A 25,011-nucleotide genomic window follows, 5' to 3' on the forward strand; every position below is an offset into this window, starting at 1 on the left:
TTTCAGTTCATCTTGGGTTTTGACATGCCTTCTGATTTAAAATGAGATATGTGAGTCTTCCTTTCACTTAAACACTTAAGAGTCCACTATAAGGTTATTAATTGGCCTAATTTAAATATGGTTATGTCTCAGTGAATAGGGAGGCCCAAGGAGAGGGAAAGGGATGGGGGAATGGCCGGTACTGGGGCAGTGAGAACACACACAACATTTATGGATTAAGTTCACTGGTCTTATAGGGGTGTGTTTCATGACACCACAAAACAATGATCATAGTAATATCAAAGATCACTGATCGAGCTAGACATGGTAGCCCACACCTGTAATCCCAGCACTTTAGGATGCTGAGGTGGGAGGATCACTTGAGGCCACAACTTGGAGACCAGTCTGGGTAATATAGGGAGACCCCATTGCTACAAAAAATATATATACATATATAGTTTATTTTAAAAAATTAAAAAACAAACACTAAGATCTCTGGTCACAGATCACCATAACAGATATAATAATGAAAAAGTGTGAAATATTGCAAGAGTTATCAAAACGTGACACAGAGACACAAAGTGAGCACATGATACAGGAAAAAATGGGGCTGATAGATTTGCTTGAAGCAGTGTTGGCACAATCCCTTAATGTGTAAAAAGCACAATATCTGTGAAACACACCAAAGCAAAGTGTAATATAATAAGGTATGCCTGTATATAAAATATACATACATAGATACTATACATATAAATGTGCATATATGTATATATTAATGTCTTCAAATAGAAACATGCAAAGAACAAAGCTATATATTAATTAATCAACATGGAACTCACAGCCAACAGCATTATAACTCACTCCTATAATATGTAAATAATGAGTACTGACTGCATTTTAAGTAAAATAACACATTATCACATAGATATAGAAGTATAAGTTCCAATAATTCATCTGAAAGTCTTTCTCTCTGTTGCGGAGGGGATTAGAAATAAAGATGAGGAAGAAGATATTTCATTTTAAGATTGTATTTTGTTGCAAGTTTAATTTTAAATGGGAACTTGTTTTTGTTTGGACCACAAAATAGAACATTTAACATTTGTACTTGATAACAATATTTATAAGCACAACTGAAGCTTCTGTAATAAACTTTTCAAGAGGAGAATTTCTTACTTTTAGCAGCCCACAAAATAAATTTTAAATAGCATAGAAGAAGCTGCAAATTCTCTCTATAGGTACAGATTTTATATTTTTAATATGTCCACCCTCAGAGGCATCCATCATTCACTGAAAATCCAGGAAACTTGAGGTTTGTGGCAATAAAAGTGACTCTATCTTGGATGCTAATCTGCCATGTTGACTTCTAATTAACCCCAGTCCTAAAGATGCCTCCTGAGTCCTATTTTATTTACTGTCCTTAGTGTAAGAACATGCCTGCCATTAGATCCAAGCAACCTTGATGTTATCACACAAATTATAGGCTATGACCACATAGCAGTCTTGCCTGTTCTGGAGGGTTGCCTTTAATTGTCTCTATACAGCATGTATACCCTTTCCCTATGGTATAAAAGCCCTGGGTCTAGGGAATATTGATGCAGAGCCCTACCTGTCTTGCTGCTGCCCAAGACCATGCTTCCATCTGTAAGTTCCCCAATAAATCATCCTTTACCGCAGACTGGTTTTGTCTGCCTCGTTCTTTGGTTCCTTGGGTCCTTCTGCATTTGGGGGCTGCTTTGTGTATGTGGCCCTTTCACAGAAGCTTATAATTAGAAAAAAATTCTTCAAATTATTAATTGTGCAACAGTTGGAACATGCATATACACAAAAATACAGCTGCTATCAAATGAATATAGTCAGGTATATTTCATATTCCATTTTTATGTTGTCCTGCAGAGCTACAATTTGCCCAAAAGACAAAAATCAAAGCTAAATTAAATACAATATTGCCTTCCCAATTCCCAGTTAAGGCAAAACAAATGTATTAAGAATTGCCTCATCAGAGGTACAAAGGGAGAGAAGCATGCCTGTGAAATCTCAAAATGGGAATGATACAAATTGCTAATTTTCCAAAGTGGCCTCTTTTTAATGAAATTCTAGCAGAGATCTTCAAGGATAGAAATTTGGGCCAGGTGTTGGGGCCAGAACAGGAGTTCAAAACCAGCCTGGACAATGTAGCAAGACTCCATCTCTACAAAAAATTTTAGAAATTAGCTGGGAATGGTGGCATGCACCTGTAGTCTCAGCTGCTCAGGAGGCTGAGACAGGAGGATTGCTTTAGCCCAGGAATTCAAAGTTGCAGTGAGCTAAAACTGCACCACAGCACTCCAGCCTGGGTGATCAAGTGAAAATCTGTGTTCCAAAAATAAAAAAATAAAAAAATAATAGAAATGTCTCTTTTGTTGCCTTAGAATAATTCAATAGGAATGGTTGTGGTTGCTTTCTTGAAGCACTGATTTTTATTTCAGGTCTTTCCATTGATGCTTTTGTTCTAAAACACAAAAAAAGTCCTTATTTTATAAAACAAAACCAGTAGTATAGGACTAGGCAATTGAAAGAAAGGCTACCTTGCAACACTTACCTAAACACTGGTCAATAAAGAAGGTAGTCAGTGGTAGAACACAAGGAAACATGGTCCCTCTGTTACTTACTCTTTGGCGAAAGTTTCGTCTCCCTCATGTTCAAGTTACAGTCATCCAAAATGTTAGTGTTCTGAGAAGTAGGCAAGGCCTCTTAGGAAAGTGCTTCCTTAGTTTTAATATAGTTGATTAACAAAACTTTAAAATTTTGTAGCTGTTCCTTGACTGCTATTTGTTTTTCCTTTTCTTGTGCTATCAGCCAGACCTTGTGGTTCTTTCTTTTTTTTTCTTAAGACAGGGTCTCGAGGAATTTATCCATTTCTTCTAGATTTTCTAGTTTATTTGCATAGAGGTGTTTGTAGTATTCTCTGATGGTAGATTGTATTTCTGTGGGATCGGTGGTGATATCCCCTTTTTCGTTTTTTATTGCATCTATTTGATTCTTCTCTCTTTTCTTCTTTATTAGTCTTGCTAGCGGTCCATCAATTTTGTTGATCTTTTCAAAAAACCAGATCCTGGATTCATTAATTTTTTGAAGGGTTTTTTGTGTCTCTATTTCCTTCAGTAAAAAAAAAAAAAAAAAAAAAGACAGGGTCTCACTCCTGTTGTCCAGGCTAGAATGCAATGGAGTTACTTGGGTTCACTGCAATCTCTGCCTCCCAGGTTCAATTGATTCTCCTACATCAGCCTCCCGAGTAGCTGGAATTACGGGCATGTGCCACCACACCTGGCTAATTTTTGTATTTTTAGTAGAGATAGTGTTTCACCATTTTGGCCAGGCTAGTCTCGAATTCCTGACCTCACGTGATCCACTCACCTCAGCCTCCCAAAGTGCTGGGATTACAGGCAGTGAGCCACTGCACCCTGCCAATCTTGTGGTTCCTATGGATGTATATCAACCCGGATCAAAATGCTTTTATATGTAGTGTTTTTTTTTTTTTTTTTTTTTTCTGAGACGTTGTCTCATTCTGTTGCCCAGGCTGGAGTGCAGTGCTACGATTTTGGCTCACTGCAACCTCCACCACCCAGGTTCAAGCAATTCTCCTGCCTCAGCCTCCCAAGTAGCTGGATTACAGGCACGTGCCACCACGCCTGGCTAATTTTTTGTATTTTTAGTAGAGACGAGATTTCACCATGTTGGCCAGGATGGTCTCCATCTCTTGACCTCGTGATCTGCCCACCTCGGCCTCCCAAAATGCTGGGATTACAGGTGTAAGCCACCGCGCCCGGCCTTATATATAGTTCTTAATTGGGATTGTGGAGGGACTTAGTTGAAACAGATATGAAGGCTAGGCTTTCTGAGCATGGGGATAGAGAACTGTGGAGAGGGAGGATCCTCTTTTGGTGGAACTAATCATTTTCCTCAGGGGCAATCTCTAAAGCCAGATTAAAAGACTAGTTTATCAAAATTTTGGCTTTGGGTTGATCCTAATTTCCACAATCTTAAAATAAAATTTTGAAAAAGATGTAAAATATCTCCAGTAGATTTCTTCAATATCTTTCTCTTGACGGTAATAAGCAGCACAAACTAGTATACCTAATAAACATAATTATTTACTAAGGTTTTTAAAAAATGCATTATTAACAACAGCAATATAATTACAACATAAAGTTCAAAATTTCTAATAATTCCTTTTGCTTTTAGATTGTATTCCACTAATGGTTTTCAGTCAAGGCAATTTGTTCAAGAGTCACCCAATAGCTCCCTCTCTGTGGCTGTTAGTCCTTACCTGATGAAGAGTTTAGTTCAGTTTCAGTTTGCTTTATTCGTTGGCATCCTAGCAGCTGTCAGTTAGAAGCTCTTAGAACATTATGGCTTTCAGGTGTGGAGAGAGAAGGGTCTACTCTATTTTGAGATGATAAAAAGCACTCAAATAGGCCCAGTGCGGTGGCTAACGCCTGTAATCCCAGCACTTTGGGCGACCAACATGGGCGGATCACTTGAGGTCAGGAGTTTGAGACCAGCCTGGCCAACATGGCGGAACCCCATCTCTACTAAAAATACAAAAATTAGCCGGGCACGGTGATGCATGCCTGTGGTCCCAGCTACTCAGGAGACTGAGGCAGGAGAATCGCTTGAACCTGGGAGGCAGAGGGTGCAGTGAGCCAAGATTGCACCACTCGAAAACAAACAAAAAAACCCAAATGGCTGTCTTCAAAATTCTGTAGAATTCTATTCTGAAATTATGTGATCCATCTAGAATGTTGAATACATAAACAGGATTCACATGCATGCTCTTTTGCTGATTAATTTTTCACCTATGATTTAATTTCTATTAAGATTAAAATATACTGTCATATACTCAGTAATTGTTCTTAAAATTTGCTAATCCTCTAGCAAAGCTTTTCAAAGAGCAAGCTTTTTAAATTTATCTTGCTTTTTCTAAGCTATGAACTTTTAAATTTTTCTCAGATCAACTTAATCTTGTTTTGTTATACTAAGTGTCTGTTTTCTGTTGCTTATAACAGAATATCTGAAACTGGATAATTTATAAAGGAAATGAATGTATTTCTTCTAGTTATGGAGGCTGAGAAGTCCAAGATCAAGGGGGTACAACTAGTGAGAGCCTTCTTGCTAGTGGGGACTCTGAAGAGCCCTGAGGCAGTGCCTGGTACCACATGGTGAGGGGGATGTGCATGCTTAAGTGCTAGCTCAGGTCTCTCTTCCTCTCCTTGTAAAGACACCAGCTCTGCTCCCATTATAACCCATTAATCCATAAGCCAATTGATCCATTTATGAGAAGACAGCCCTCATGATCCACTCACCATGTAATGGCCCCATGCCTCTCAATACTGCCACACCGAAGATCAAGTACCAACATGAGTTTTGAAGAAGACATTCGAACTGTACCATCAAGGTTTACCCATCTAAGGGATTCTCCCACTTAGCATTAGCTACATCACACTAGTAGTTTTTAATTATTATTATTTTTTTTTAGACAGAGTCTCATTCTGTCACCCAGGCTGGAGTGCAGTGGTGTGATCTTGGCTCACTGCAACCTCCAACTCCTGGGTTCAATGATTCGCTTTTTACTTTTTTAAGAGTTATCAAGGAGATATCGAATCTTCGTATTCCGTATCACTAGCAGAAGAATACATGTAAATTCAGGGTCTTTAGGGCTGTGCTTAAACTGTACATGGATCAAATTCTTACTTATATAGTTGTATTTTTATTTTTATATACATTAATATTCTTATTTTAGTTGTATACACAGTACAGAAACACAACATTCCAGAAACTTTTGTATAAATAAAATTATCTGACTTTAATGCTGTGGCTTTTGGAAATTCCAACTTCCCCAAACCAAATGATTTCATAAAATACAATCACAGTATATGAAAAAAGAAAACAGATAACTAGAAAATATCCATTATTACAAGTTTAAGCAACACTAATAAGGTTCAAATGGAAAATCTATAAATTCATATAACTTCCAGATTATCTGGGTTCTGCTTGAACCAGCTCGTAAGGCACGTGTTTATAATGATAATGCATTGTTTTACATCATATTTGCATGAAGCTTTATTTAGCTTTAATACAGAAATCTAAATTCTTGCATGGTTTCAAATGTTATGCCTGAAATTCCAAAGTCTGCTTTCTGTAGTAGCTGCAGTTAACACCCAGAGGAAAAAGCAAACTACTTTCTTTAATGTTTTTTTCTAGGGTCTGCATTCCTACTGCTTCTGGGACTTAAATCTGACAGATATGCAATTTTAAAGGTGACTCCTGAAAACAAACAAAAGGTGATTCCTGGGACTCTTAGAACAAAATATGAAGGTATAAGGGTGATTTAAGAATAGGTGCAAAATATAAGCAGATTATGCATCCAATAAAGAAAAATAGCAAAACACAGAAGGTACCAAGGTTTTTTGGGGCACTCATTTTTTCACATAAACTACAATTTTCCCAGTGTCGTCTAGGAGGACCTCTGTACCTTCTCTGAGATGTGAACTGTGAGAAAACATTTTAAATGGTCCATTTTCAAGGCATGATAAATCTAACCACTGGCAGCCAGCCTTGGTATGTAACAAACCGCACTGCTCATGCACCTAGAAGGTCACAATAAAAGAACAGAATGTAGAGGAGGAGTCAGCCCATTAAAGGGAAGAAAGTTTCATTATTGGGAAATCAAAACTTAAGGGGCGAAGGGAATGGGGTATATAACCTTACGAGGGGGATAAGGAAACTTACGCGATGTCTGTTAAGACTGTAATCTCATAGTACTTAACCAATCAGAAACTGGGGGAGGGACTTGTGTGCTAGGAGATAAATTACCTGCTGTAACTGCCCCAGGTGTGCCTGCCCACCAGACACCCAATCTTGCAAGACTGCCATTAAAAGTCTCGCTTCCACTGTTCTTGGGGTCTCCAAGTCTGTTCTTTTGGTTTGGACGGGTGAATGTGTGGTTCTTAGATGAAGAAATGGTCTTTAGCTCTTGAGTGCTGTTAAACGTACCTGAAAAGTCTTCTCCCCAAGTTTGGCTTTTCCCTCGAGGTTCTTAATGAGGCTATGCAACTTCTCCTGGGTTATCTGTGAGGGTGGCAATTAAGAATTTTGGTTTTCCTTTGTAAGCCTCATCTTCCCACTTAGGACATCTGACTAGGATGGGATTTGTTCAGTTTTCTCTTCTAATGGTCCCAGGGAAAAGTAATTTGGGATCATTTCAGATATGCCAATTCTATCTATTAATATACTTTTGAACTCAGGTATCCTAATGGTATAAATACTATAAATTGATCCAGGAGTGAGTCTCCCTTCCTGACTCTTGAAATGAGAAGCATTCATTAAGAGAGTGAATCTGGCCTAGAGACAAAAATGAGACCCACAGGAAAAACAGATCTCCTGTAAGGAGAAGGGTGGGTAACACCCCTGTGGGGAAGGGTAACACAAACATTACAGTCCTCACCTAAGGAGACAAAACCTTCCTGAACTCTGCAGGGCCCAGCGCAGAGCCTCAACAACTGAGGGGTATAGGCAAGCCAGACAGCAAGACATCAAGGGGTCTTAAGAGCATGTATATTCCCCGTTCTATAGCCCTGACTTCATTCAGGTTCTGGAACTGCTCCAGGCTATGACAAACTGTTGGAAATAAGACCACAGACTTACAATTTTCTGAAATACAATATGGATGTTTTGCTCTTTACTAAAAAAAATCTGCCTGAAAAATCAAGAGTATTTACCATCCTGAAGTCAGGTAACTTCAGGTAACTGATTCACTTCAGTTCATAATACACCAGTTTTCTTTATCCCAAGATCCCAGCAACCCCCACTTGTGAGAAATTATTTTGGAATCTTGGAGGAAGGGCCTTGTATTCTGAAACTTCCTGTATATATTTGAAAAGAAATTTCATGTTTGAAAGTTTGACAATGGGAGAGCAACAGGAAACTAAGCACAATATACATTTGTGAAAAGACACAAATATACATTTTGAAGTCAAGGGGACTCACAGTAAACAAGGTAAATTATGCACATGAAAGGAGATTCATTTATTTGAAAAGGGAGTATCTGGAGATAGGAAAAACCAAAGATGTTTTTTCCTACTTTCTTTTTTGTAGCAACAAGGTCTCACTATGTTGCCCAGGCTGATCTGGAACTCCTGGCCACAAGGATCTGCCCTATCCTGAAACTTTCTAGGGGCCCCCAGCCACCAGTCATCACATGAGCATACAAAAGACACTTAACTCTGCAGATTCCGCTGGATGTTAGGGATTGGGGATAAAAACCAAATACATATTCCACAATATCATAGCACGTTATTTTTTGCGTCTCAGCAAAAGTGACAAACACAATTGGAAAAGGAGACTGATTTCCCTCATGCCATTATGAGGAAAATATCTGAGTGAGTACACAGTAATACACACGGCAAAGGCAAAGTTATTCCAGAGGTAATTTGTAACTGGCAAAATTTTCCTCAAATTATTTCCTCTTTTTACTATGACCTAAGTTGCACACACATTTCTGCCTCTGCATCTTTGATTGTACATGCTGCAAATATAGTCAATTTGCATTATTTGTGGTACTTATGTTCCATAAAGTCCACAAACACTGAAGTAGTGAAGACCAAACCACTGCTCCTAGAAAACATAGAGGGTTAGGTTTCTGCAAGCTTTGTTTTTATCAACAGATCAATGCAACATATTGTTGATTCAGTAACACTGAACTCTCTGCCAACAGCGTTATAACTCGTGCATGAATGAAGCTTATCTAATACACTTATTTTCTCCTTAAGGCACATCACAGCCTTCCTGAGCTTAGGAACAGTAGACAGCACTCCAGCAAGCCATTTGGAGGCCATTTTAAACAGTGAAATCACCAACAAAAAGAACAGAAATTAGGAAGACATGGGACTAAGTAGACTCAAAAAGGATACATGTTTATGGTATGAGAGCTGAAACTAGAAGGCAGAGTACAATTTGTTTGACTTCTGTTGGGAGGTGACTTACATTTTTGCCTACAAATGGCCTCAAAAGCACTTGTGCAAATACTGGTTCTGGGGTTATGTATAGATTTGGGCAAGTAGGCAAATTTACAAATATAAAATCCACAAATAATGAGGACGTTTCAATTCCTTCAATGTAGTTGGAAAGCACAATTGCCCCAATAGGACAGTCAGAAACCAGGACTAGGAACTTGAATGAAAAAAGAACGTAGTCTTAATTGCCACCATCTATGTCTAAAATAAATTCTCAGGGAAGCAGAGTTCTTATCTCTGTATGCTGTACATTTTTTTCTATTAAAAAACGTTATAACTTCATTAAGTAGGTGAACTAAAATTTAAGAGACATCAATCAAAGAAATGACTAATGAATTTCACTTCAGTTTTTATTTTATTGTAAAACATTGAGATGGAATGATAGGGTTTCCCAGAATCAGGTCCATATTTTAACTAAATGAAAATTTATGATTTATAGCCTTCTCAAATACCTGTCATACTTGATATCTCAACCAGAGCTAATTTTACCTCTTTACAAATTAAATAAGCAAGTAACTGGATCCACAATTTATAATACCTGTCAATTTTTCCTGTATTAAACCTCTATCATAGTTTAAACCTATTAGGGTACTTAATCCTTACAAATAAACAGGTTTAAAATCACCTCAGTAGGCAACTTCCCTTCTAGTTTCCTTCTTTGACTAAACAAACTGAATGCTTAAGATTTTTCACTTTGGGTGCTAGCAGTACACAGTGCTATACTCTGTATTCCAGACTTCTTAAATTATAGAAAAAGGAATGTACACTTTTTGTATTCTTTCTGAGCAGGGCTGGGAGGCAACATCATCTACCATGTTAGGTACTTGTATGCATAGACTACTCTACTGCATATATTTCAAGTCGCCCCCCCTTTTCTTTTTCAACCACGCATTAACTCAGGATCAATGTATGTTCCATTAGAATAAGATTAACTAGGAGTTGCCAGAAAACCTTCCTGGTAACAAGGAAGTCCCCGTATTGTGAGTCTTAAGATTTTTCTGAAGAGAAAACCATACATATATAGCCTTTTTTCAGATTGCTCAAAGAGGTCTAAAATCCTCTCCACCTCCAAAATACTAAGAAACATCTCAGCTGGGCGCAGTGGCTCACGCCTGTAATCCCAGCACTTTGGGAGGCCGAGGTGGGCAGATCACTTGAGGCCAGGAGTTCAAAACCAGCTTAGCCAACATGGTGAAACCCCATCTCTACTAAAAATACAAAACTTAGCTGGGCATGGTGGTGCACCCCTGTAGTCCCAGCTACTCAGGAGGCTGAGGTAGGAGAATTGCTTGAACACGGGAGGCAGAGGTTGCAGTGAGCCGAGATCGTGCCACCGCACTCCAGCCTAGGTGACAGAGAGAGACTCCGTCTCATTAAAAAAATTAAAAAAAAAAATGCTGGGTGAGGTGGCTCATGCCTGTAATCCCAGCACTTTGGGAGGCCAAGGCGGGTGGATCACTTGAGGTCAGCAGTTCCAGACCAGCCTGCCCAACATGGTGAAACCCCGTCTCTACTAAAAACACAAAAATTAGCTGGGCGTGGTGGTGTGCGCCTGCAATCCCAGATACTTGGAGGCTGAGGCAGGAAAATCGCTGGAATCCAGGAGGTGGAGGTTGCAGTGAGCTGAGATTGCGCCACCGCACTCCAGCCTGGGCGACACAGTGAGACTCCATCTCAAAAAAAAAAAAAAAAAAAAAAAGCCATGAATCATCTCACTGATCCTCTTATTTTACAAAACAGTAATATGCAGTATTGTTTAATTTGCCATCATTCAGTAGCTAACCCTATTCTCCAAAGTTCTGGTAGCTCTAACAAATTGTAACTTTATAAACAGAGACAGGCACTTTGGTTCTATTCTAATACTTTCACAATTAAACAGACTGCATTTATAACATTTAAAAGATTTTAATTACTGTCAACTATATCTGGATTACATCTTTTTTTTTTCTTTGACAGAGTTTCACTCTTATTGTCCAGGCTGGAATGCAATGGGGTGATCTCAGCTCACTGAAACCTCTGTATCCCAGGTTCAAGCGATTCTCCTGCCTCAGCCTCCCAAGTAGCTGGGATTACAGGTGCCTGCCACTACGCTCAGGTAATTTTTTTGTATTTTTAGTACAGACAGGGTTTCACCATATTGGCCAGGCTGGTCTCGAACTCCTGACCTCAGGTGATCCACCCACCTAGGCCTCCCAAAGTGCTGAGATTACAGGCATGAGCCACTGTGCCTGGTCTGGATTACATCTTAGCCTACAATATTTCATGAAGTTAATGATTTTAAATAAAAGGAAATCAAGTAACATCTGAATTTCTAAGTCTAAATACATTAAGGTGATAGTGACTCTTACAACTGTTTCAAAATTATTGGAAAATATGTCATTTTCTTGAAATGAACTTGGCATTAAAGGCAGTAAATATGTCTTTATAAGGAGTTTCTGAATCTGACTTGGTCGATGGTATTCGGCAAAGTTGGCGAAATCCAGGAGAACGCAGCAGCAAATTCTGTGAAAGGCCCACGAAGCTGGAGCATAACCAGTAGAGAACAATTGACTATAAAGAGAAGACATAAATGTTAGCATCTGTAATTCTACAAGGACATCACGGTCCAGACACAGGCAGGCAATAAAAAAGAAAATGACAATCTTTGTAAATAGAAGTATGCCAAGACTGAGCAAGACTTGCAGCAGCTACGAGATTCCTGTGATGGATTTAATAGACAGGTAAAAAAGGTTACAGACAGACCAAAGAGCAAAAATAAAGGAAAAAGAGAAGTATTTAGGGTAGAAAGTAAAAACAGAGAAGCTCCTAGGCAGAGGCTCAAGAGAGATCTTATCTCCCTTCTTCGACAATGGAGCATACTTTTTCCCCACCAAAAGTCCTGTCCAGCTGCTTACATACTGAAGGTGGAATGCTGGAAGTGTGGCACTTATGATGGCAAAGTTAGCCTCTCTAGACCTAATTTTCCCCATATAGTCATCTATCTTCTGAATGTTTCCCAACAGCCAGCTTCTCAGTGTAGTAAGGAATGCATTTTCTTTGCCTTCTTCTGAGACAAACAGCCTCAGCATTATCTCCAAATTTCTTTTGTATTACCATCTTGAGCAGCGGTCCCCAACATTTTTGACACTAGGGGCCAATTTTTCCACGGACAGGAGGAAGATTTTGGGATGAAACTGTTCCATTCCTCGTATCATGAGGAATGAGATTCTCCTAAGGAGTGTAAACCTAGATCCCTCCCCTGTGCAGTTCACAATAGGGTTCGTGCTCCTGTGAGAATCTAACACTGCTAATCTAACAGGAAGCGGAGCTCAGGTGGTAAGGCTCACTTGCCCGCCACCCACCTCCTGCTGTCAGCCGGCTCCTAATAGGCTATGGACCGGTACTGGTCTGTGGCCCCGGGTGACCATTTATTTAGGTAAATATGAAGTTCTACAACCTCTCAAATACTCCTATACTTACACCTGTTCCAAACTTTTCTTTAGCATCAGAAGGTAATCGGGCCCCAGAAACAAAATCATGCAGTTGTTAAGTCTAGGTCCTGGAGGCAAACTGCCTGAATTTGAATCCTACTTGCCATCTATTTGACTTTGAGTAAGTTATTTTCCTTCTGTTCCAGTTTCCTCATCTATAAAGTGGGGGCAGTAACTGCATCTACCTCAGAGGACTGCTGTGAGGAATAAATGAGATAATTCATGTAGAGTGGTACGCAAGTATGTGGTCCACATTCAGCACTTACATTTGTTATTTGTTCCAAAGTCAGTCTTTAGGGGCAGAAAGTAGCACATCCTCAAAGGTAGATTAGCACAGTAGTTAAGAGGAGGAGCCAAACTGCTTAGATGTATGTTAAGACTCTATCACTTTTAGCTAAGTGACCTTGGATGAGTTACTTAACTTCTCTGTGCCTCAGTTTCCTCATCACCAAAGTGAAGATTATAATAGTACCTTTATCGTTGCACTGTTGGGACAATTATATGGGGTAAAATATGTATACCATTTAAAACAGTGCTTGGCACAAAGTCAATGTTAAATAAATATTGGCTATCATCATCATCTGATTTATCCACCAACAGAAAAAGAACCTGCGGCCAACTACAGCAGACTATAAGTTGCCAGCTAAGTATCAATCTCCCCTCTTCCTTAGTAACAAAATCCTAATTTTTATTTGAGTAGGCTGTCATCTAAAAAAAAAAAAAAAAGACTATATTTCCTTGCCTCTTCTGCAGTGAGGGGTGGCCATAAAACTAAGATGTTAACACAACTGTTTGGTGGAACATCTGGCAAGTCTCCTTAAAAGGGGCTGACTGCACTCGAGGCACCCTTTTCTATTCCTGCATGATAACAAGCTCTAACAGCCATGACCGTAGTGTAGCCTTGAAATCACAGGCTGTGGATAACAAAGCAGAAAGAGAGCAGTAGACTGGGTCTCTCATCTTCATGGACTTGTCTCATCATCCCTAAGCTGCTTAATCAGATCTCCTATAATTGACAGGATAAATTTTGGGTATTTAAGGCATTGTGTTTTAGATCTCTTGTTACTCATTTTGAACTCAATCTCTCACTAAAACTTAACTGCTCGTATTTTATTTTATCTGGGGGGTTCTTCAGTATATAGCTGGTATGATTTCTCTGTGGAAATGTAGTGAATCTGTGCTGTTCTACTTTTACAGGGTATTTTACAACACTACTACTTTATGTAAAAAGTTCTCTAATAGGCACTCATTTCATTAATTCTCACAGGCATTATGATATCTACTTTAGAGATGAACAAACTTATTCTGCATAGGATTAATGACAGTATTATGTTCAGTAACAGCCTAAAAAATAGATTTTGATACCAAAAACATACTGCTTTAGATTCCTATAAAAAATACTGTGGGCCAGGCGTGGTGGCTCACACCTGTAATCCCAGCACTTTGGGAGGCCGAGGTGGGTGGATCACCTGGGTCAGGAGTTCGAGACCAGCCTGGCCAACATGACAAAACCCCGCCTCTACTAAAAATACAAAAATTAGCCAAGTGTGGTGGCGTGTGCCTGTAATCCCAGGTACTAGGGAGGCTGAGGCAGGAGAACCACTTAAACCCGGGAGGAGGAGGTTGCAGTGAGCTGAGATTGCACCACTGCACTCCAGCCTGGGCAACAGAGCAAGACTCCATCTCAAAAAAAAAAAAAAAAAAGCACTAAGAAGTAGTTTTATATATGCTACACCCTAATTATTAATAACAACTGAATTCGACTTTATGTGTTGGCTCTGAGTAAACATGGAGATATACCTAACACAGCTTCTGCTTCCTTAGAAACTTCTAAAGTATTTGTGGGAAACATGCAAAAGACTGAACTAACTGCAAACATAACCATTTCTTTTTCTATTTCTATAAAGATTAATTAGGTATATACAGGGACAAGTTTACCCATTTCATAGAGTTGTTATGAGATTAAATAATACCATACACAAACCCAAATGGTTTTAGCATTTTGTTTTGTTTCTTTTTAAGTGCTAAATTCTTTGCTCCAGTCCACATAGGCAGAACTAATTCAATATACCAAGTAGTCAAATGGAAGAAATACCATATTCATGGTATTATGCAAAACACATTGCAAGATTTAAAAAAAGGCAAGAAATAGAGACAGATTAGTTACCACAGAAACACTGATTTGGTAAGGGATCAAGTAGTCAGAGGAAGTTCAACAGAAGAGGCAGGATCCCAGGCAGTCTAAGCTAAAGTCAGAGAGGATTTAGCACATGCTACACACAATGTTGGTGCTTACTCACTGAGGGTACCGTTGCAGCAATTGGTATCATCAACACCGACATTGCACGGACAAAGTATGTAATATATGTCTGAAAACGAGACATTCCAATTTTTTGTAGAGCACAAATCTGAAGGGGTAGAACATATACATGCATAATGATTATTAAAACGCATATTAAATCAGACAAGCTTTAAAATATAAACTGATTTTTCACTGGCCTCCATCTACACTTTAATAAAAGATATATATATACACAAAGTACTGATTAATTTATATGGCTGATCATCTTTTTATTTTTTGAGACTGGGTCTTGTTATCAAACTGAGACCAGTTTGAGGCTGGTCTCAAACTCCTGGGCTCAAGTGATCCTCCCGCCTCCTCCTCCCAAGTAGCTGGGATAATAGGCATGCACCAACCACTGCACTCAGCTTGATCATCCATCTTTTAAAAATCTTAATAACTGGCCTAGGTGGAAGGATCACTCTAGTCCAGAAGTTTGAGGCTACAGTGAGCTATAATCATGCCACTGCACTCCAGCCTGGGTAATAGAGCAAGATCCTGTCTCTTTAAAACAACAACAACAACAACAACAACAACAACACACTAATTATGTCAAATTCTTAAATGGAGGTTTTTTTGACACTTTGTACCAAAAAACAAGGGCAACGATTTATATGGTAGCTATTGTCACAGGATTCTTCAAGCTCCACTTAAGAATTCTGCATAAGGCTGGGGGCCTGTAATGCCAGAACTGGGAGGCCCAGGCAGGCCGATGTTTGAGCTCAGGAGTTTGAGACCAGCCTAGGCAACTAGGCAATATAGTGAAACCGACTCTACAGAAAATACAAAAATTAGCTGGGTGTGGTGGCATGTCTGCAGTCCCAGCTATTCGGGAGGGAGGCTGAGGTGGGAGGATCGCGTGAGCCTGGAAGGCGCAGGTTGCAGTGAGCTGAGATCACGCCACTGCACTCCAGCCTGGGTGACAGAGTAAGACCGTCTCCAAAAAAAAGAAAAGGAGGAAAAAAAAAAAGACTGCTCCATAATTATGACTCTAGAGCCAAACTACATAGTTTTACATTTGTATGCCTCAGTTTCTCTGCATTAAAAAATGATAATATTTAGCTCACAGGGTTATTCTAAGAAGTAAATGAGTTGATTTATGTAAATTGCTTGTAACAATGCCTATGGCCAGGCACAGTGGCTCACACCTGTAATCCCAGCACTTTAGGAGGCTCAGGCGGGCGGATCACTTGAGATCAGGAGTTCGAGACCAGCCTGGCCAACATGGTAAAACCCAGTCTCTACTAAAAATACAAAAAAGTAGCTGGGTATGTTGGCAGGTGCCTGTAATCCTAGCTACTCCGGAGGCTGAGGCAAGAGAATCACCTGAACCTGGGAGGTGGAGGTTGCAGTGAGTGGAGGTCACACTACTGCACTCCAGCCTAGGAAACGGAGTGAGACTCTGTCTCAAGAAGAAACAAATAAACCAACAAAAACCACAATGCCTTGCACATAGTGTATGTTGAGTAAGAATAAGCTTTTAATAAGCTTTTTTCTTTTAGAGATGAGGTCTCTCTGCTGCCCAGGCTAGAGTACAGTGTTGGGATCACAACTCACTGCAGCCTCCATCTCTTGGGCTCAAACAATCCTCCTGACTCAGCTTCCGAGTAGCTGGAACTAGAGGCGCATGCCACCATGCCCCACTATGAAAACACCTTTATTAGTCTTTAGATGACATAGAGGAAAAGACTAGGGGATTGACACTGATTCACTGTAACCTTGTGCTTATCACTTCCTTCTTTCTACCAAATATTCACTGAATACCAACCGCAGGGGACTGTGCTAGTGCTCTTAGGGAAACATATTTGGACTACAGGTAGAGTCTCTTCTCAAGAAACTTTCACTTAAGACCTTATATTCTATCATCTTCATTTCCTCATCTGAAAGAATAAGGGGTATATTAGATTTCACAAACAGGCATCAGAAGTCATTAGTTCTGGGAGATCTCTACTGAGGTAAATCATTTTTAAGATTTCTTCCAGTTCAGTCTGTTCTACTCAGTCTGAGAACAATTTATGAAATTCTATGCACGCTTTCCCTAAACTGCTGAGTAAAGCAGCCTGTGATAAGGGTTAAGACATGACTGAGAGGGCTGGACACAGTGGCTCACGCCTGTAATCCCAGCACTTTAGGAGGCCAAGACGGGTGGATCACCTGAGGTCAGGAGTTCGAGACCAGCCTGGCAAACATGGTGAAACCCTGTCTCTACTAAAAATACAAAAATTAGCTGGGTGTGGTGGTGTGCACCTGTAATCCCAGCTACTCAGGAGGCGGAGGTTGCAGTGAGCCAAGACCACGCCATTACACTCCAGCCTGGGCAGCAAGAGTGAAACTCCATCTCAAAAAAAAAAAAAAAAAAAAAAAAAAAAAAAAAGGCATGACTGACAGGTCACATTTTCCATGTGTATGTTTTTCCCATTTCATCTTATAAAGACATTCAATGACTTTTCTAAGGTCATAAAGCAAGAAAATAGCAGTCAGGGCCTGACTTGTGTTCCCCGCCTACAAATTCACATATTAAACACACACACTGAACATCACTCTATTATAAGAATACAACCAGATTGACTGGGCATCTTCATTACTGTTTTTACCAAAAGCAAATCACAAAATTCTATGTATCAGAATCATATAATTTTGAAGCTGAAAGAGACTTGGAAGTGTACTAGTGCTTTTACTTTAATTTCGAGAGTTCTGAGGCCCAGAGAGGTTAAGGGACAGGCCTAAGCCAATGCCTGACATGGAACCAGGAACCAAGGGCTCTACACTTCTAACTCAGCGCTATCTTCACCAACTCAAACAAAAACAGATCTGAAGTCACAACAGCAGCAACAAAAATCCCAATAAATGGCAAACAAATTTCATTTAAAACTACTGACCTCCACTATTAACAAATTGATGACGCCAACAGAGATAGGCAGAATCCACGTGGAGTCCGGTACAGTGAGGTCAGGAAACCACAGAATCCCACCAGTAGCTAACTGCTCCTGAACAGAAAAACCTGCTAAAACAGTTTTATAAATAAAACAATAGAAGTCCTAAAAATAGCAGAGAAAAATATATAAGATATAAATAAGTAGTCTGACAATTCCAATAAGGTGTCCCTCACAGGAAACAGCTGCACTGGATTTATTCCAGTTTTTCACTCACAATATATATATTTTTTCTCAATACAAAATGTTCTCAACACAACCAATCTGTTTACAGTTAAGACTTTAAATTCTATACCCTTATAAGGAAGATAGTAAACACATCCTAATTATGAAAAGTATGCTTGGTTTTTTTTTTTTTTTTAGTACAAAGACAATGTTAGAGAAATTCTTTGGAAGAAAACATACAATAATTACCTTCTGAATGTGCTGCCCCTGTGCTTAAATTCCGGAGAGCAAAAGACATGAAGATCCACATTGGAAGTTGAATCCAAACCAACACAGTGGCTTTGAAAGGGTGGCAGTTATCTCGCACATATAGCTCTGAAATTAGCCTCCTCATATTCTTTAGATAAGTGAGCCTAGATTGAGGTTAGTGGAAAAAAACGGGAAAGAGAAAATGTCATCTAAGAATCGTGCTTTATTTCCATAGAACAAATAGCACCTGCTGTAGTTATTAGCTAAAGGATTCGTATAAGGGTTTCAGCTGTCACAGTCATGTCAAGGAGTTGCCTAAACAACAGGCAAATAAAGCCTTTTATCAAAACTTCTACAGTATGGTACACAAGTTACATAACAATCTGCAACTGTCAGAATACAGGCTTTGTCTCTGGTGGTCTTTGGCTGATTAGGCTTTAAAAGTAAATTTCACTACTGACATGGTATAACTACAATTAATATTGGAAATATGGACGCTAAAAGCAAACTTTAATCAAATCTCTCCACTCCCACCAAACTTAATCACTTCATCCCTGAATATACCTTTCGGAGCTATGTGGTTTTATACTGTGTATGCTCTTGGCCTGTCAAAATAGTCTCCATTTTTCAATCAACTATCTCACAAAGATATTTTTAATCTGTTTCTCTGTTAACTATATTAGTTACTACTGTTTTTTTTCCTGAAATTTTACTTTTTAGAATACAGTCTTCCTTCAGGTTCAAGAGAATAGGAGTTAAAAAACAAAAACTAAAGTATTCTTAGTTTAGGGGACAGTGTTCTATTTTATTCATCTTTAAATCTCCTGTATCATACATTTTGTACAGAGGAGGCATTCAATAGTTTTTCTGAATTTAGTCAAATTATAGTGTATAATAAGACAGTACACAAAGACATTCTAAGTCCCCCATAATTTCACATTTGCCTATTCTTCCAATTTTATCTTGTTACTCCTCTAGACACCTGCATATTCTGGTCTGAATGACTTTAGTTCATCCAACAAATCAGACTTCCACATAGGCATGCCTTTGGAAGTACCGTATTGTATCACTGTGTGGAAAGCCCACTTTCCTGGCTGTCCATCTGACACACTGTCTTTCACCCTTCAAGGCTCAATACTATTGAAAATGCAGGAAGCTGGCCAACACTGTGGCTTGCACTTGTAATCCCAGCTACTTGGGAGGCCGAAGTGGGAGGACTGCTTGAGGCCAGGAGTTTGAGACCAGCCTGAGCCACACAGGGAGACTCTGCCTTGTTCAAAAGAAAAAGAAAAGAAAAGAAAATGTCAGAAGCCCTCAGATGTTTCCTCCTAGAAAAAAACATCTGTAAGGCTGTATCTGGACAACCATCCTGCCAGTACTGCTTAAGCAAGGTGCCACAAGTCTTATCTAAGCTGCGTTGATAGACCAGGCAAGCAGCTATTAATTTGGTTCTTTTGGCCTATGGCTGAAGCTTTCGACTTCTTTGATCAGTTAAAATTTCAAAACTATAGGTCAACTTTTTTTTTTTTTTTGAGACGGAGTCTCGCTGTTTCACCCAGGCTGGAGTGCAGTGGCGCAATCTCGGCTCACTGCAAGCTCCACCACCCAGGTTCACGCCATTCTCCTGCCTCAGCCTCCCGAGTAGCTGGGACTACAGACGCCCACCACCTCGCCTGGCTAATTTTTTGTATTTTTAGTAGAGACGGGGTTTCACCGTGTTAGCCAGGATGGTCTCGATCTCCTGACCTCATGATCCGCCCGCCTCAGCCTCCCAAAGTGCTGGGATTACAGGTGTGAGCCACCGCGCCCGGCCAACTATAGGTCAACTTTTAATTTTTACCAAATAAAGACATTAAGCTATCACCATGATTTTTTAAAATGTCAGGTCTTTTTAACACTAAATATAGGACACAATCTCATATTAAATATAGTTGGGAAATTTACACCTATATAAAAATATATGGTTAATAACATATACATAACACAGATTAATACCACAAAGCCCTTTTTCCATTGCTGTATAAAGGAGAATAATTTTTCACAGTCTAATAAGGATTAGAGTTTGGGAAACTGATTGAGGAGTTGATTGAAGCAGGAGGGCTTGGAAGTTCCCAGTGAATGAATGCAGACATCCATGGGCGCAATCAAGCGCCCTTAGATTGGGACTTTCCAAGAACCCAGGCAGATAACTGCACAGAATAACCACAAAGGATGGACAGCATCTTAGCTATCGAAGTGTTTCTACTGTGGCACTTATGTTTTCTATCTCCTCTCTTTCCTGTGGGCTATTACTTGCTGTATCTTTTCCAAAAGGTCAAGATCGTAAATAATCTGTGTCATTTGTTGACCAATATCACAAAAGAATGGCAAAGTACCTTTATCCTGTGAACCCTGCCCTGACTTTCCTTGATGATCTAGCTCCTTGTACATAATCTTTATATAATAGTTAGTTCACTGACATTATTATTTGATTACAGGTCTGTCTTTTTCAATAGGCTGGAATCCCTAAAGAATAGGAACATACTCTTCTTATCTTTGTCTATTTATTTCTTTGCTTTCAGTCCAGCATATGAAACTATCATGCCATATTAATAACTTATGAAAATATAAAAGAGTAAGCTGGGTGCAGTGGCTCATGCCTGTAATCCCAGCACTTTGGGAGGCCAAGGAGGGTGGATCACCCGAGGTCAGGAGTTCCACACCAGCCTGACCAACATGGAGAAACCCCATCTCTACTAAAAATACAAAATTAGCCAGGCGTGGTGGTGCATACCTGTTAATCCCAGCTACTCGGGAGGCTGAGGGCGGAGAATCGCTTGAACCTGGGAGGCAGAGGTTGTGATGAGCCGAGATCACACCATTGCACTCCAGCCTGGGCACCAAGAGCAAAACTCCGTCTCAAAAAAAAAATATATGTATATATACACATATATATATGTATGTATATATACACATATATATGTGTATGTATATATACACATATATATATATACACATATATATGTATATATATACACACACATATATATACACATATATATATACACACATATATATACATATATATATACACACATATATATATATACACAGAATACTCAAACTTATAATTAACATCACAATTTATGTATGTGTGTGTGTGTGTATGTGTGTGTATGGTCTTACATGGATATAATTAGCTTACCTGGCATCTCTTTTGGACCACCCCAACTGATTTGCACGAACTGCAACTTCTTGGTTAAGATGCCTGGCAATAGTTTTTATTTCTGGCTGCAAATTTTCCACCTAGCTAAAAAATAGTTTTTGTTATGAGCACATAAAGGATCTTTATTCATAATGACTCATAATCTTTCACATTATTCCCTCGAGTCATTTAAAAATGTAGTTTACTGATCATGTCAAGAAACCTTAAGTCTAAGCACAAGATGTTAATTTGCTTAAAATGTCCTCAGTCACAACCAAATTCACAATGCATACTTATCCATGTGATTCTGTGCAAGTAACTTAACCTCCAAAATCATGTTCCCACATATATAAAATATATAACAGCACCTACTTCACAGGGTTAGAAGTATTAGATAAGAACTGCACCCTGGGCTTTACTGTTCCATCTCTAGATTTCCTAGTAACGTAAGCGGAGAAAACAGCAGTTTGTTAAGAACCTTTAATACACTGTGATAGCCACAAATTAAAAATAAAAATAGCATTTATTCCTGCCCTGTGTTCATTCTTCCTGTAAAATGGCTCATTGCCTTAATGTTGCTGCTGATTCCGTTCCTGTTTTGCTTTCGGTTTTTTTTTTCCCCATGCTCACAACCTGAAAACATGAAAGCCACTATTTTTGAAATATCCCATTTGAATAATCAAGCACTTTAACCCGTATTATCTGACTTGCTCTGATAACGTTGTGAAGTAGGCAAGGAAGGTACTGCTATCCTGATTCCTCAGAAAAAAGGATTCAGCATTAAAAGGTCACGTAACTGCCACCAACCAGACACAGTCTTAGTCGGGCCTGGAGAGGAATCAAGTTCGCAAACTGTTAGTCTAGTAGTTTCTTCCGAATAATAAAGACCAGCTGGAATACTTTGGGACGAAAGACAATGCAGACATACTGGCTGTTAAAACTTTTAAGACATAAATTTTATAGGTTTCACCAACACAATTTCTTCTGCGACTGATTTGTCTCCGTTCCCCGAGAGCAAGTATAGTAACCACTTGTGCTTGGAGCACAAATCCAGTAAGACAAACGAAATGACAGGTACATGTGTCACAAAGTATTTAACACACCTAATGCTAGTTAATTTTTTTTTTTTGACGCTAAAATGGTCACAATGAAATGGTCACGATCATTAAACACTAAGCACTGCAGCAGGCAATATCGTGGGATCGAAAACCCTGAGTGAATGTCGGCCTTCCTCCGCCGCAGGGGTTGCAGCGCAGGGTACGCGCACGGCTCAGCGCCCCTCACCTTGGCCAGGATGTAGTGCTGGTAGGCGGCCAAAGGCAGCGTGACAGCACCCCGTAAGGCCACGGTGGAGAGCAGAATGCTGCCCCACCAGGGCAGGCCCGTGGCTGCGTGCACGCCGAGCAGTACTTCCTCCGCAACCCGCACAGGCGAAGACGCGGCCAGGGCCTCGTACCAGCCGTTCGCATGTACTGCAGAGACTGGTGCCACTGCCCACACTGGGAGAGTGGGGCGCTTGGCGCCGCTCGTAGGAACCGGCGCAAGCGGCGGGTCCCTAGCCCAAAGCTGCAGGGCAGGGAGCCGCCGCAGCCACCGACCGCCGAGCCGGCACAGCATTTCTGTACCACGGCGGAGCCCAGACCCCGGGCCTCACAATCCAGCGGACATACACCGGCCAGCCAAGGCTGATACGCGCACGCGCCAGCAACAACCGGCATAAGGCGCATGCGCGCCCGCCTGCAGCCGCGATTGACCTTCCCAGTGAAGCCGGTGACGTCTTGCGTCGCAGTGGATGTGACGCAAGAGATAGGAAAGTCCCGCCTTTCCCACGCGGCACTGGGCAGACCTACTGCGCACAAGCGAAACTTTCCCGCTACTGGGGTGTAGTTACTCCGAGGCCGGACCAAAACTGCAGACACATGGGTGGAGCCTGCTACCCTCCGCCGGGCTGGTTGTTCTTTAGGGAGCTCTCGCCTTGTAAAGTTCATCTTCACCGTGTAACTTACCATTCTTTTTCACTAAAGCTAATAGTCATTTGTAGTGGAATTATCCTTGCTCGGTGTTTTTTGTGACCAGAAGCTAATCCCCAACCTCTTTACGTGCACTTGATTGCTTCCGCTAGCGATTACGATAGATTATAATACTCAAGAGTCACACGTTGCTAAAGTGCCTGCTTGTAGACAGACGCATGTTTCCTGCTGACCCTGAGTGTTAAGCACGAGGGATAGTTCAGTCTCTTGTAGATTTAATTGGCCCATCTGTTCCAGTTACTATTTTGAACATCACCTGCAAACTGAATTTCTTCGATGTTTTGTCTTCCATGATAAATAGCAGCAAAAATCTTATAGTAAAAGAGTCATCTCTTTATTTAAGGGAAACTGTCACTGGCAGTTCACTCGCAGTACGGTGAATTCGTTACTCGTTTACTTGTATCCTATATAAGCTTTAAAGAGCCTGAACAGCAGCACTGCTTGTCTTCTGGTTAAAAGAAATACGGTGAATCTACGTGGACTATATAGTTTTTACTTTTGTGTTCCTGGAAACAACAAAATGGAATGTTGTGGAGGAGTTTTCTCACCGAAGGGTCACCCCTACACTACAGACCAAAAGACGTTGTGAGGAGTAAACCTTGATTTTTATTTATTTATTTATTTAGGAAAAGAAGCCTCCAACAATGTTGGGTAATGTCAAACGACAGCTATGGTTTGCCCTTCACTGTGCACCTAACCAAGGGTACCCTACGATAACTTTCTCAGGATTCTGGAATTCATCTGCTTTCCAAACTGACTGATAAATCTATACATGAATTTTTAAATGTGTTTAAACACACAGTACAACACATGCTATATATAAACTTTTTCTAAAAGAAAAACCTACCAATCTATTTCTTTATCCATTTATAAAGCTAACAAAAAAGCCATCAGTTGCTACTGACTACTGTTCAGCTGTTCATAATCTGAACCAAATTTTAAAGTTATTCTTGCTAGACACAGTGGATCACGCCTGTAATCCCAGCACTTTGGGAGGCCAAGATGGGAGGATACCTTAAGGGCAGAAGTTAGAGATCAGTCTTGGCAACATGGCAAGACCTCATCTCTACAACAAATACAAAAATCATCCAGATGTGGTGGCTTGCACCTGTGGTCTCAGCTACCAGGAGGCTAAGGTGGGAGAATTGTTTGAGCCCCCCGGAGTCCAAGGCTGCAGCGAGCAATGATCGAGCCAGTGCACTCCAGCCTGGGTAACAGAACAAGATTCCCATCTCTTTAAAAGAAAAAAAAAAAAAAAAAGCAAGAAAAGAAAAATAAAAAAAGCTGTAAGCTGTTCTTCAATTCCTAAGATTTAATTTTGTGGAGTTATATCAGGGGTCAGAAATGAGATTTTAGTGTTGGAACACATTTTTTGCCATACATTGTGTTCATATATTACATTCTTATTTTAAAAAGTATTTCCTTAAGTTTGAATATTGATCTAAATAAAATTTATGAATAGTTCCTGCTAATTTCATATATGTGTATAAACACATTTCTTAATCTATATAACAGGGATGACTAGAACTTGCTATCTACTTGGTAGAGGATGTTGGGGGAAGTAGTTGTCAATTGTAAAGCCCAATGCAAAAGAAAGTGTTACTACTAAT

The 25,011-nt window shown here is 40.0% G+C and overlaps 1 protein-coding gene across 5 annotated transcripts; it reads right to left on the reverse strand.

Moving 5' to 3' along the window:
* Positions 1-5,795: 5,795 nt before the first annotated feature.
* Positions 5,796-23,115, reverse strand: LOC100582948 (cytochrome c oxidase assembly protein COX18, mitochondrial). 5 transcript variants are annotated; one of them, XM_003265725.3, is made up of 6 exons: positions 22,656-23,115; positions 21,372-21,472; positions 18,188-18,351; positions 17,720-17,841; positions 14,800-14,907; positions 5,796-11,579 (listed from the first exon to the last, which is right to left on the reverse strand). In XM_003265725.3, exons 1-6 carry the CDS (start codon positions 22,986-22,988, stop codon positions 11,406-11,408), a joined length of 1,002 nt encoding a protein of 333 aa, XP_003265773.1. In that variant the 5' UTR covers positions 22,989-23,115; the 3' UTR covers positions 5,796-11,405. The 5 variants fall into 5 exon arrangements, with proteins under 5 accessions (XP_003265773.1, XP_012354945.1, XP_012354944.1 ...); XM_012499491.2 differs by having other exon boundaries at positions 11,196-11,579; positions 17,720-17,844; XM_012499490.2 differs by lacking the exon at positions 21,372-21,472 and having other exon boundaries at positions 11,196-11,579.
* Between the last annotated feature and the right edge of the window lie 1,896 nt (positions 23,116-25,011).

Source organism: Nomascus leucogenys, chromosome 9 (genome assembly GCF_006542625.1).
Source record: "Nomascus leucogenys isolate Asia chromosome 9, Asia_NLE_v1, whole genome shotgun sequence".
Lineage (NCBI taxonomy): Eukaryota > Metazoa > Chordata > Mammalia > Primates > Hylobatidae > Nomascus > Nomascus leucogenys.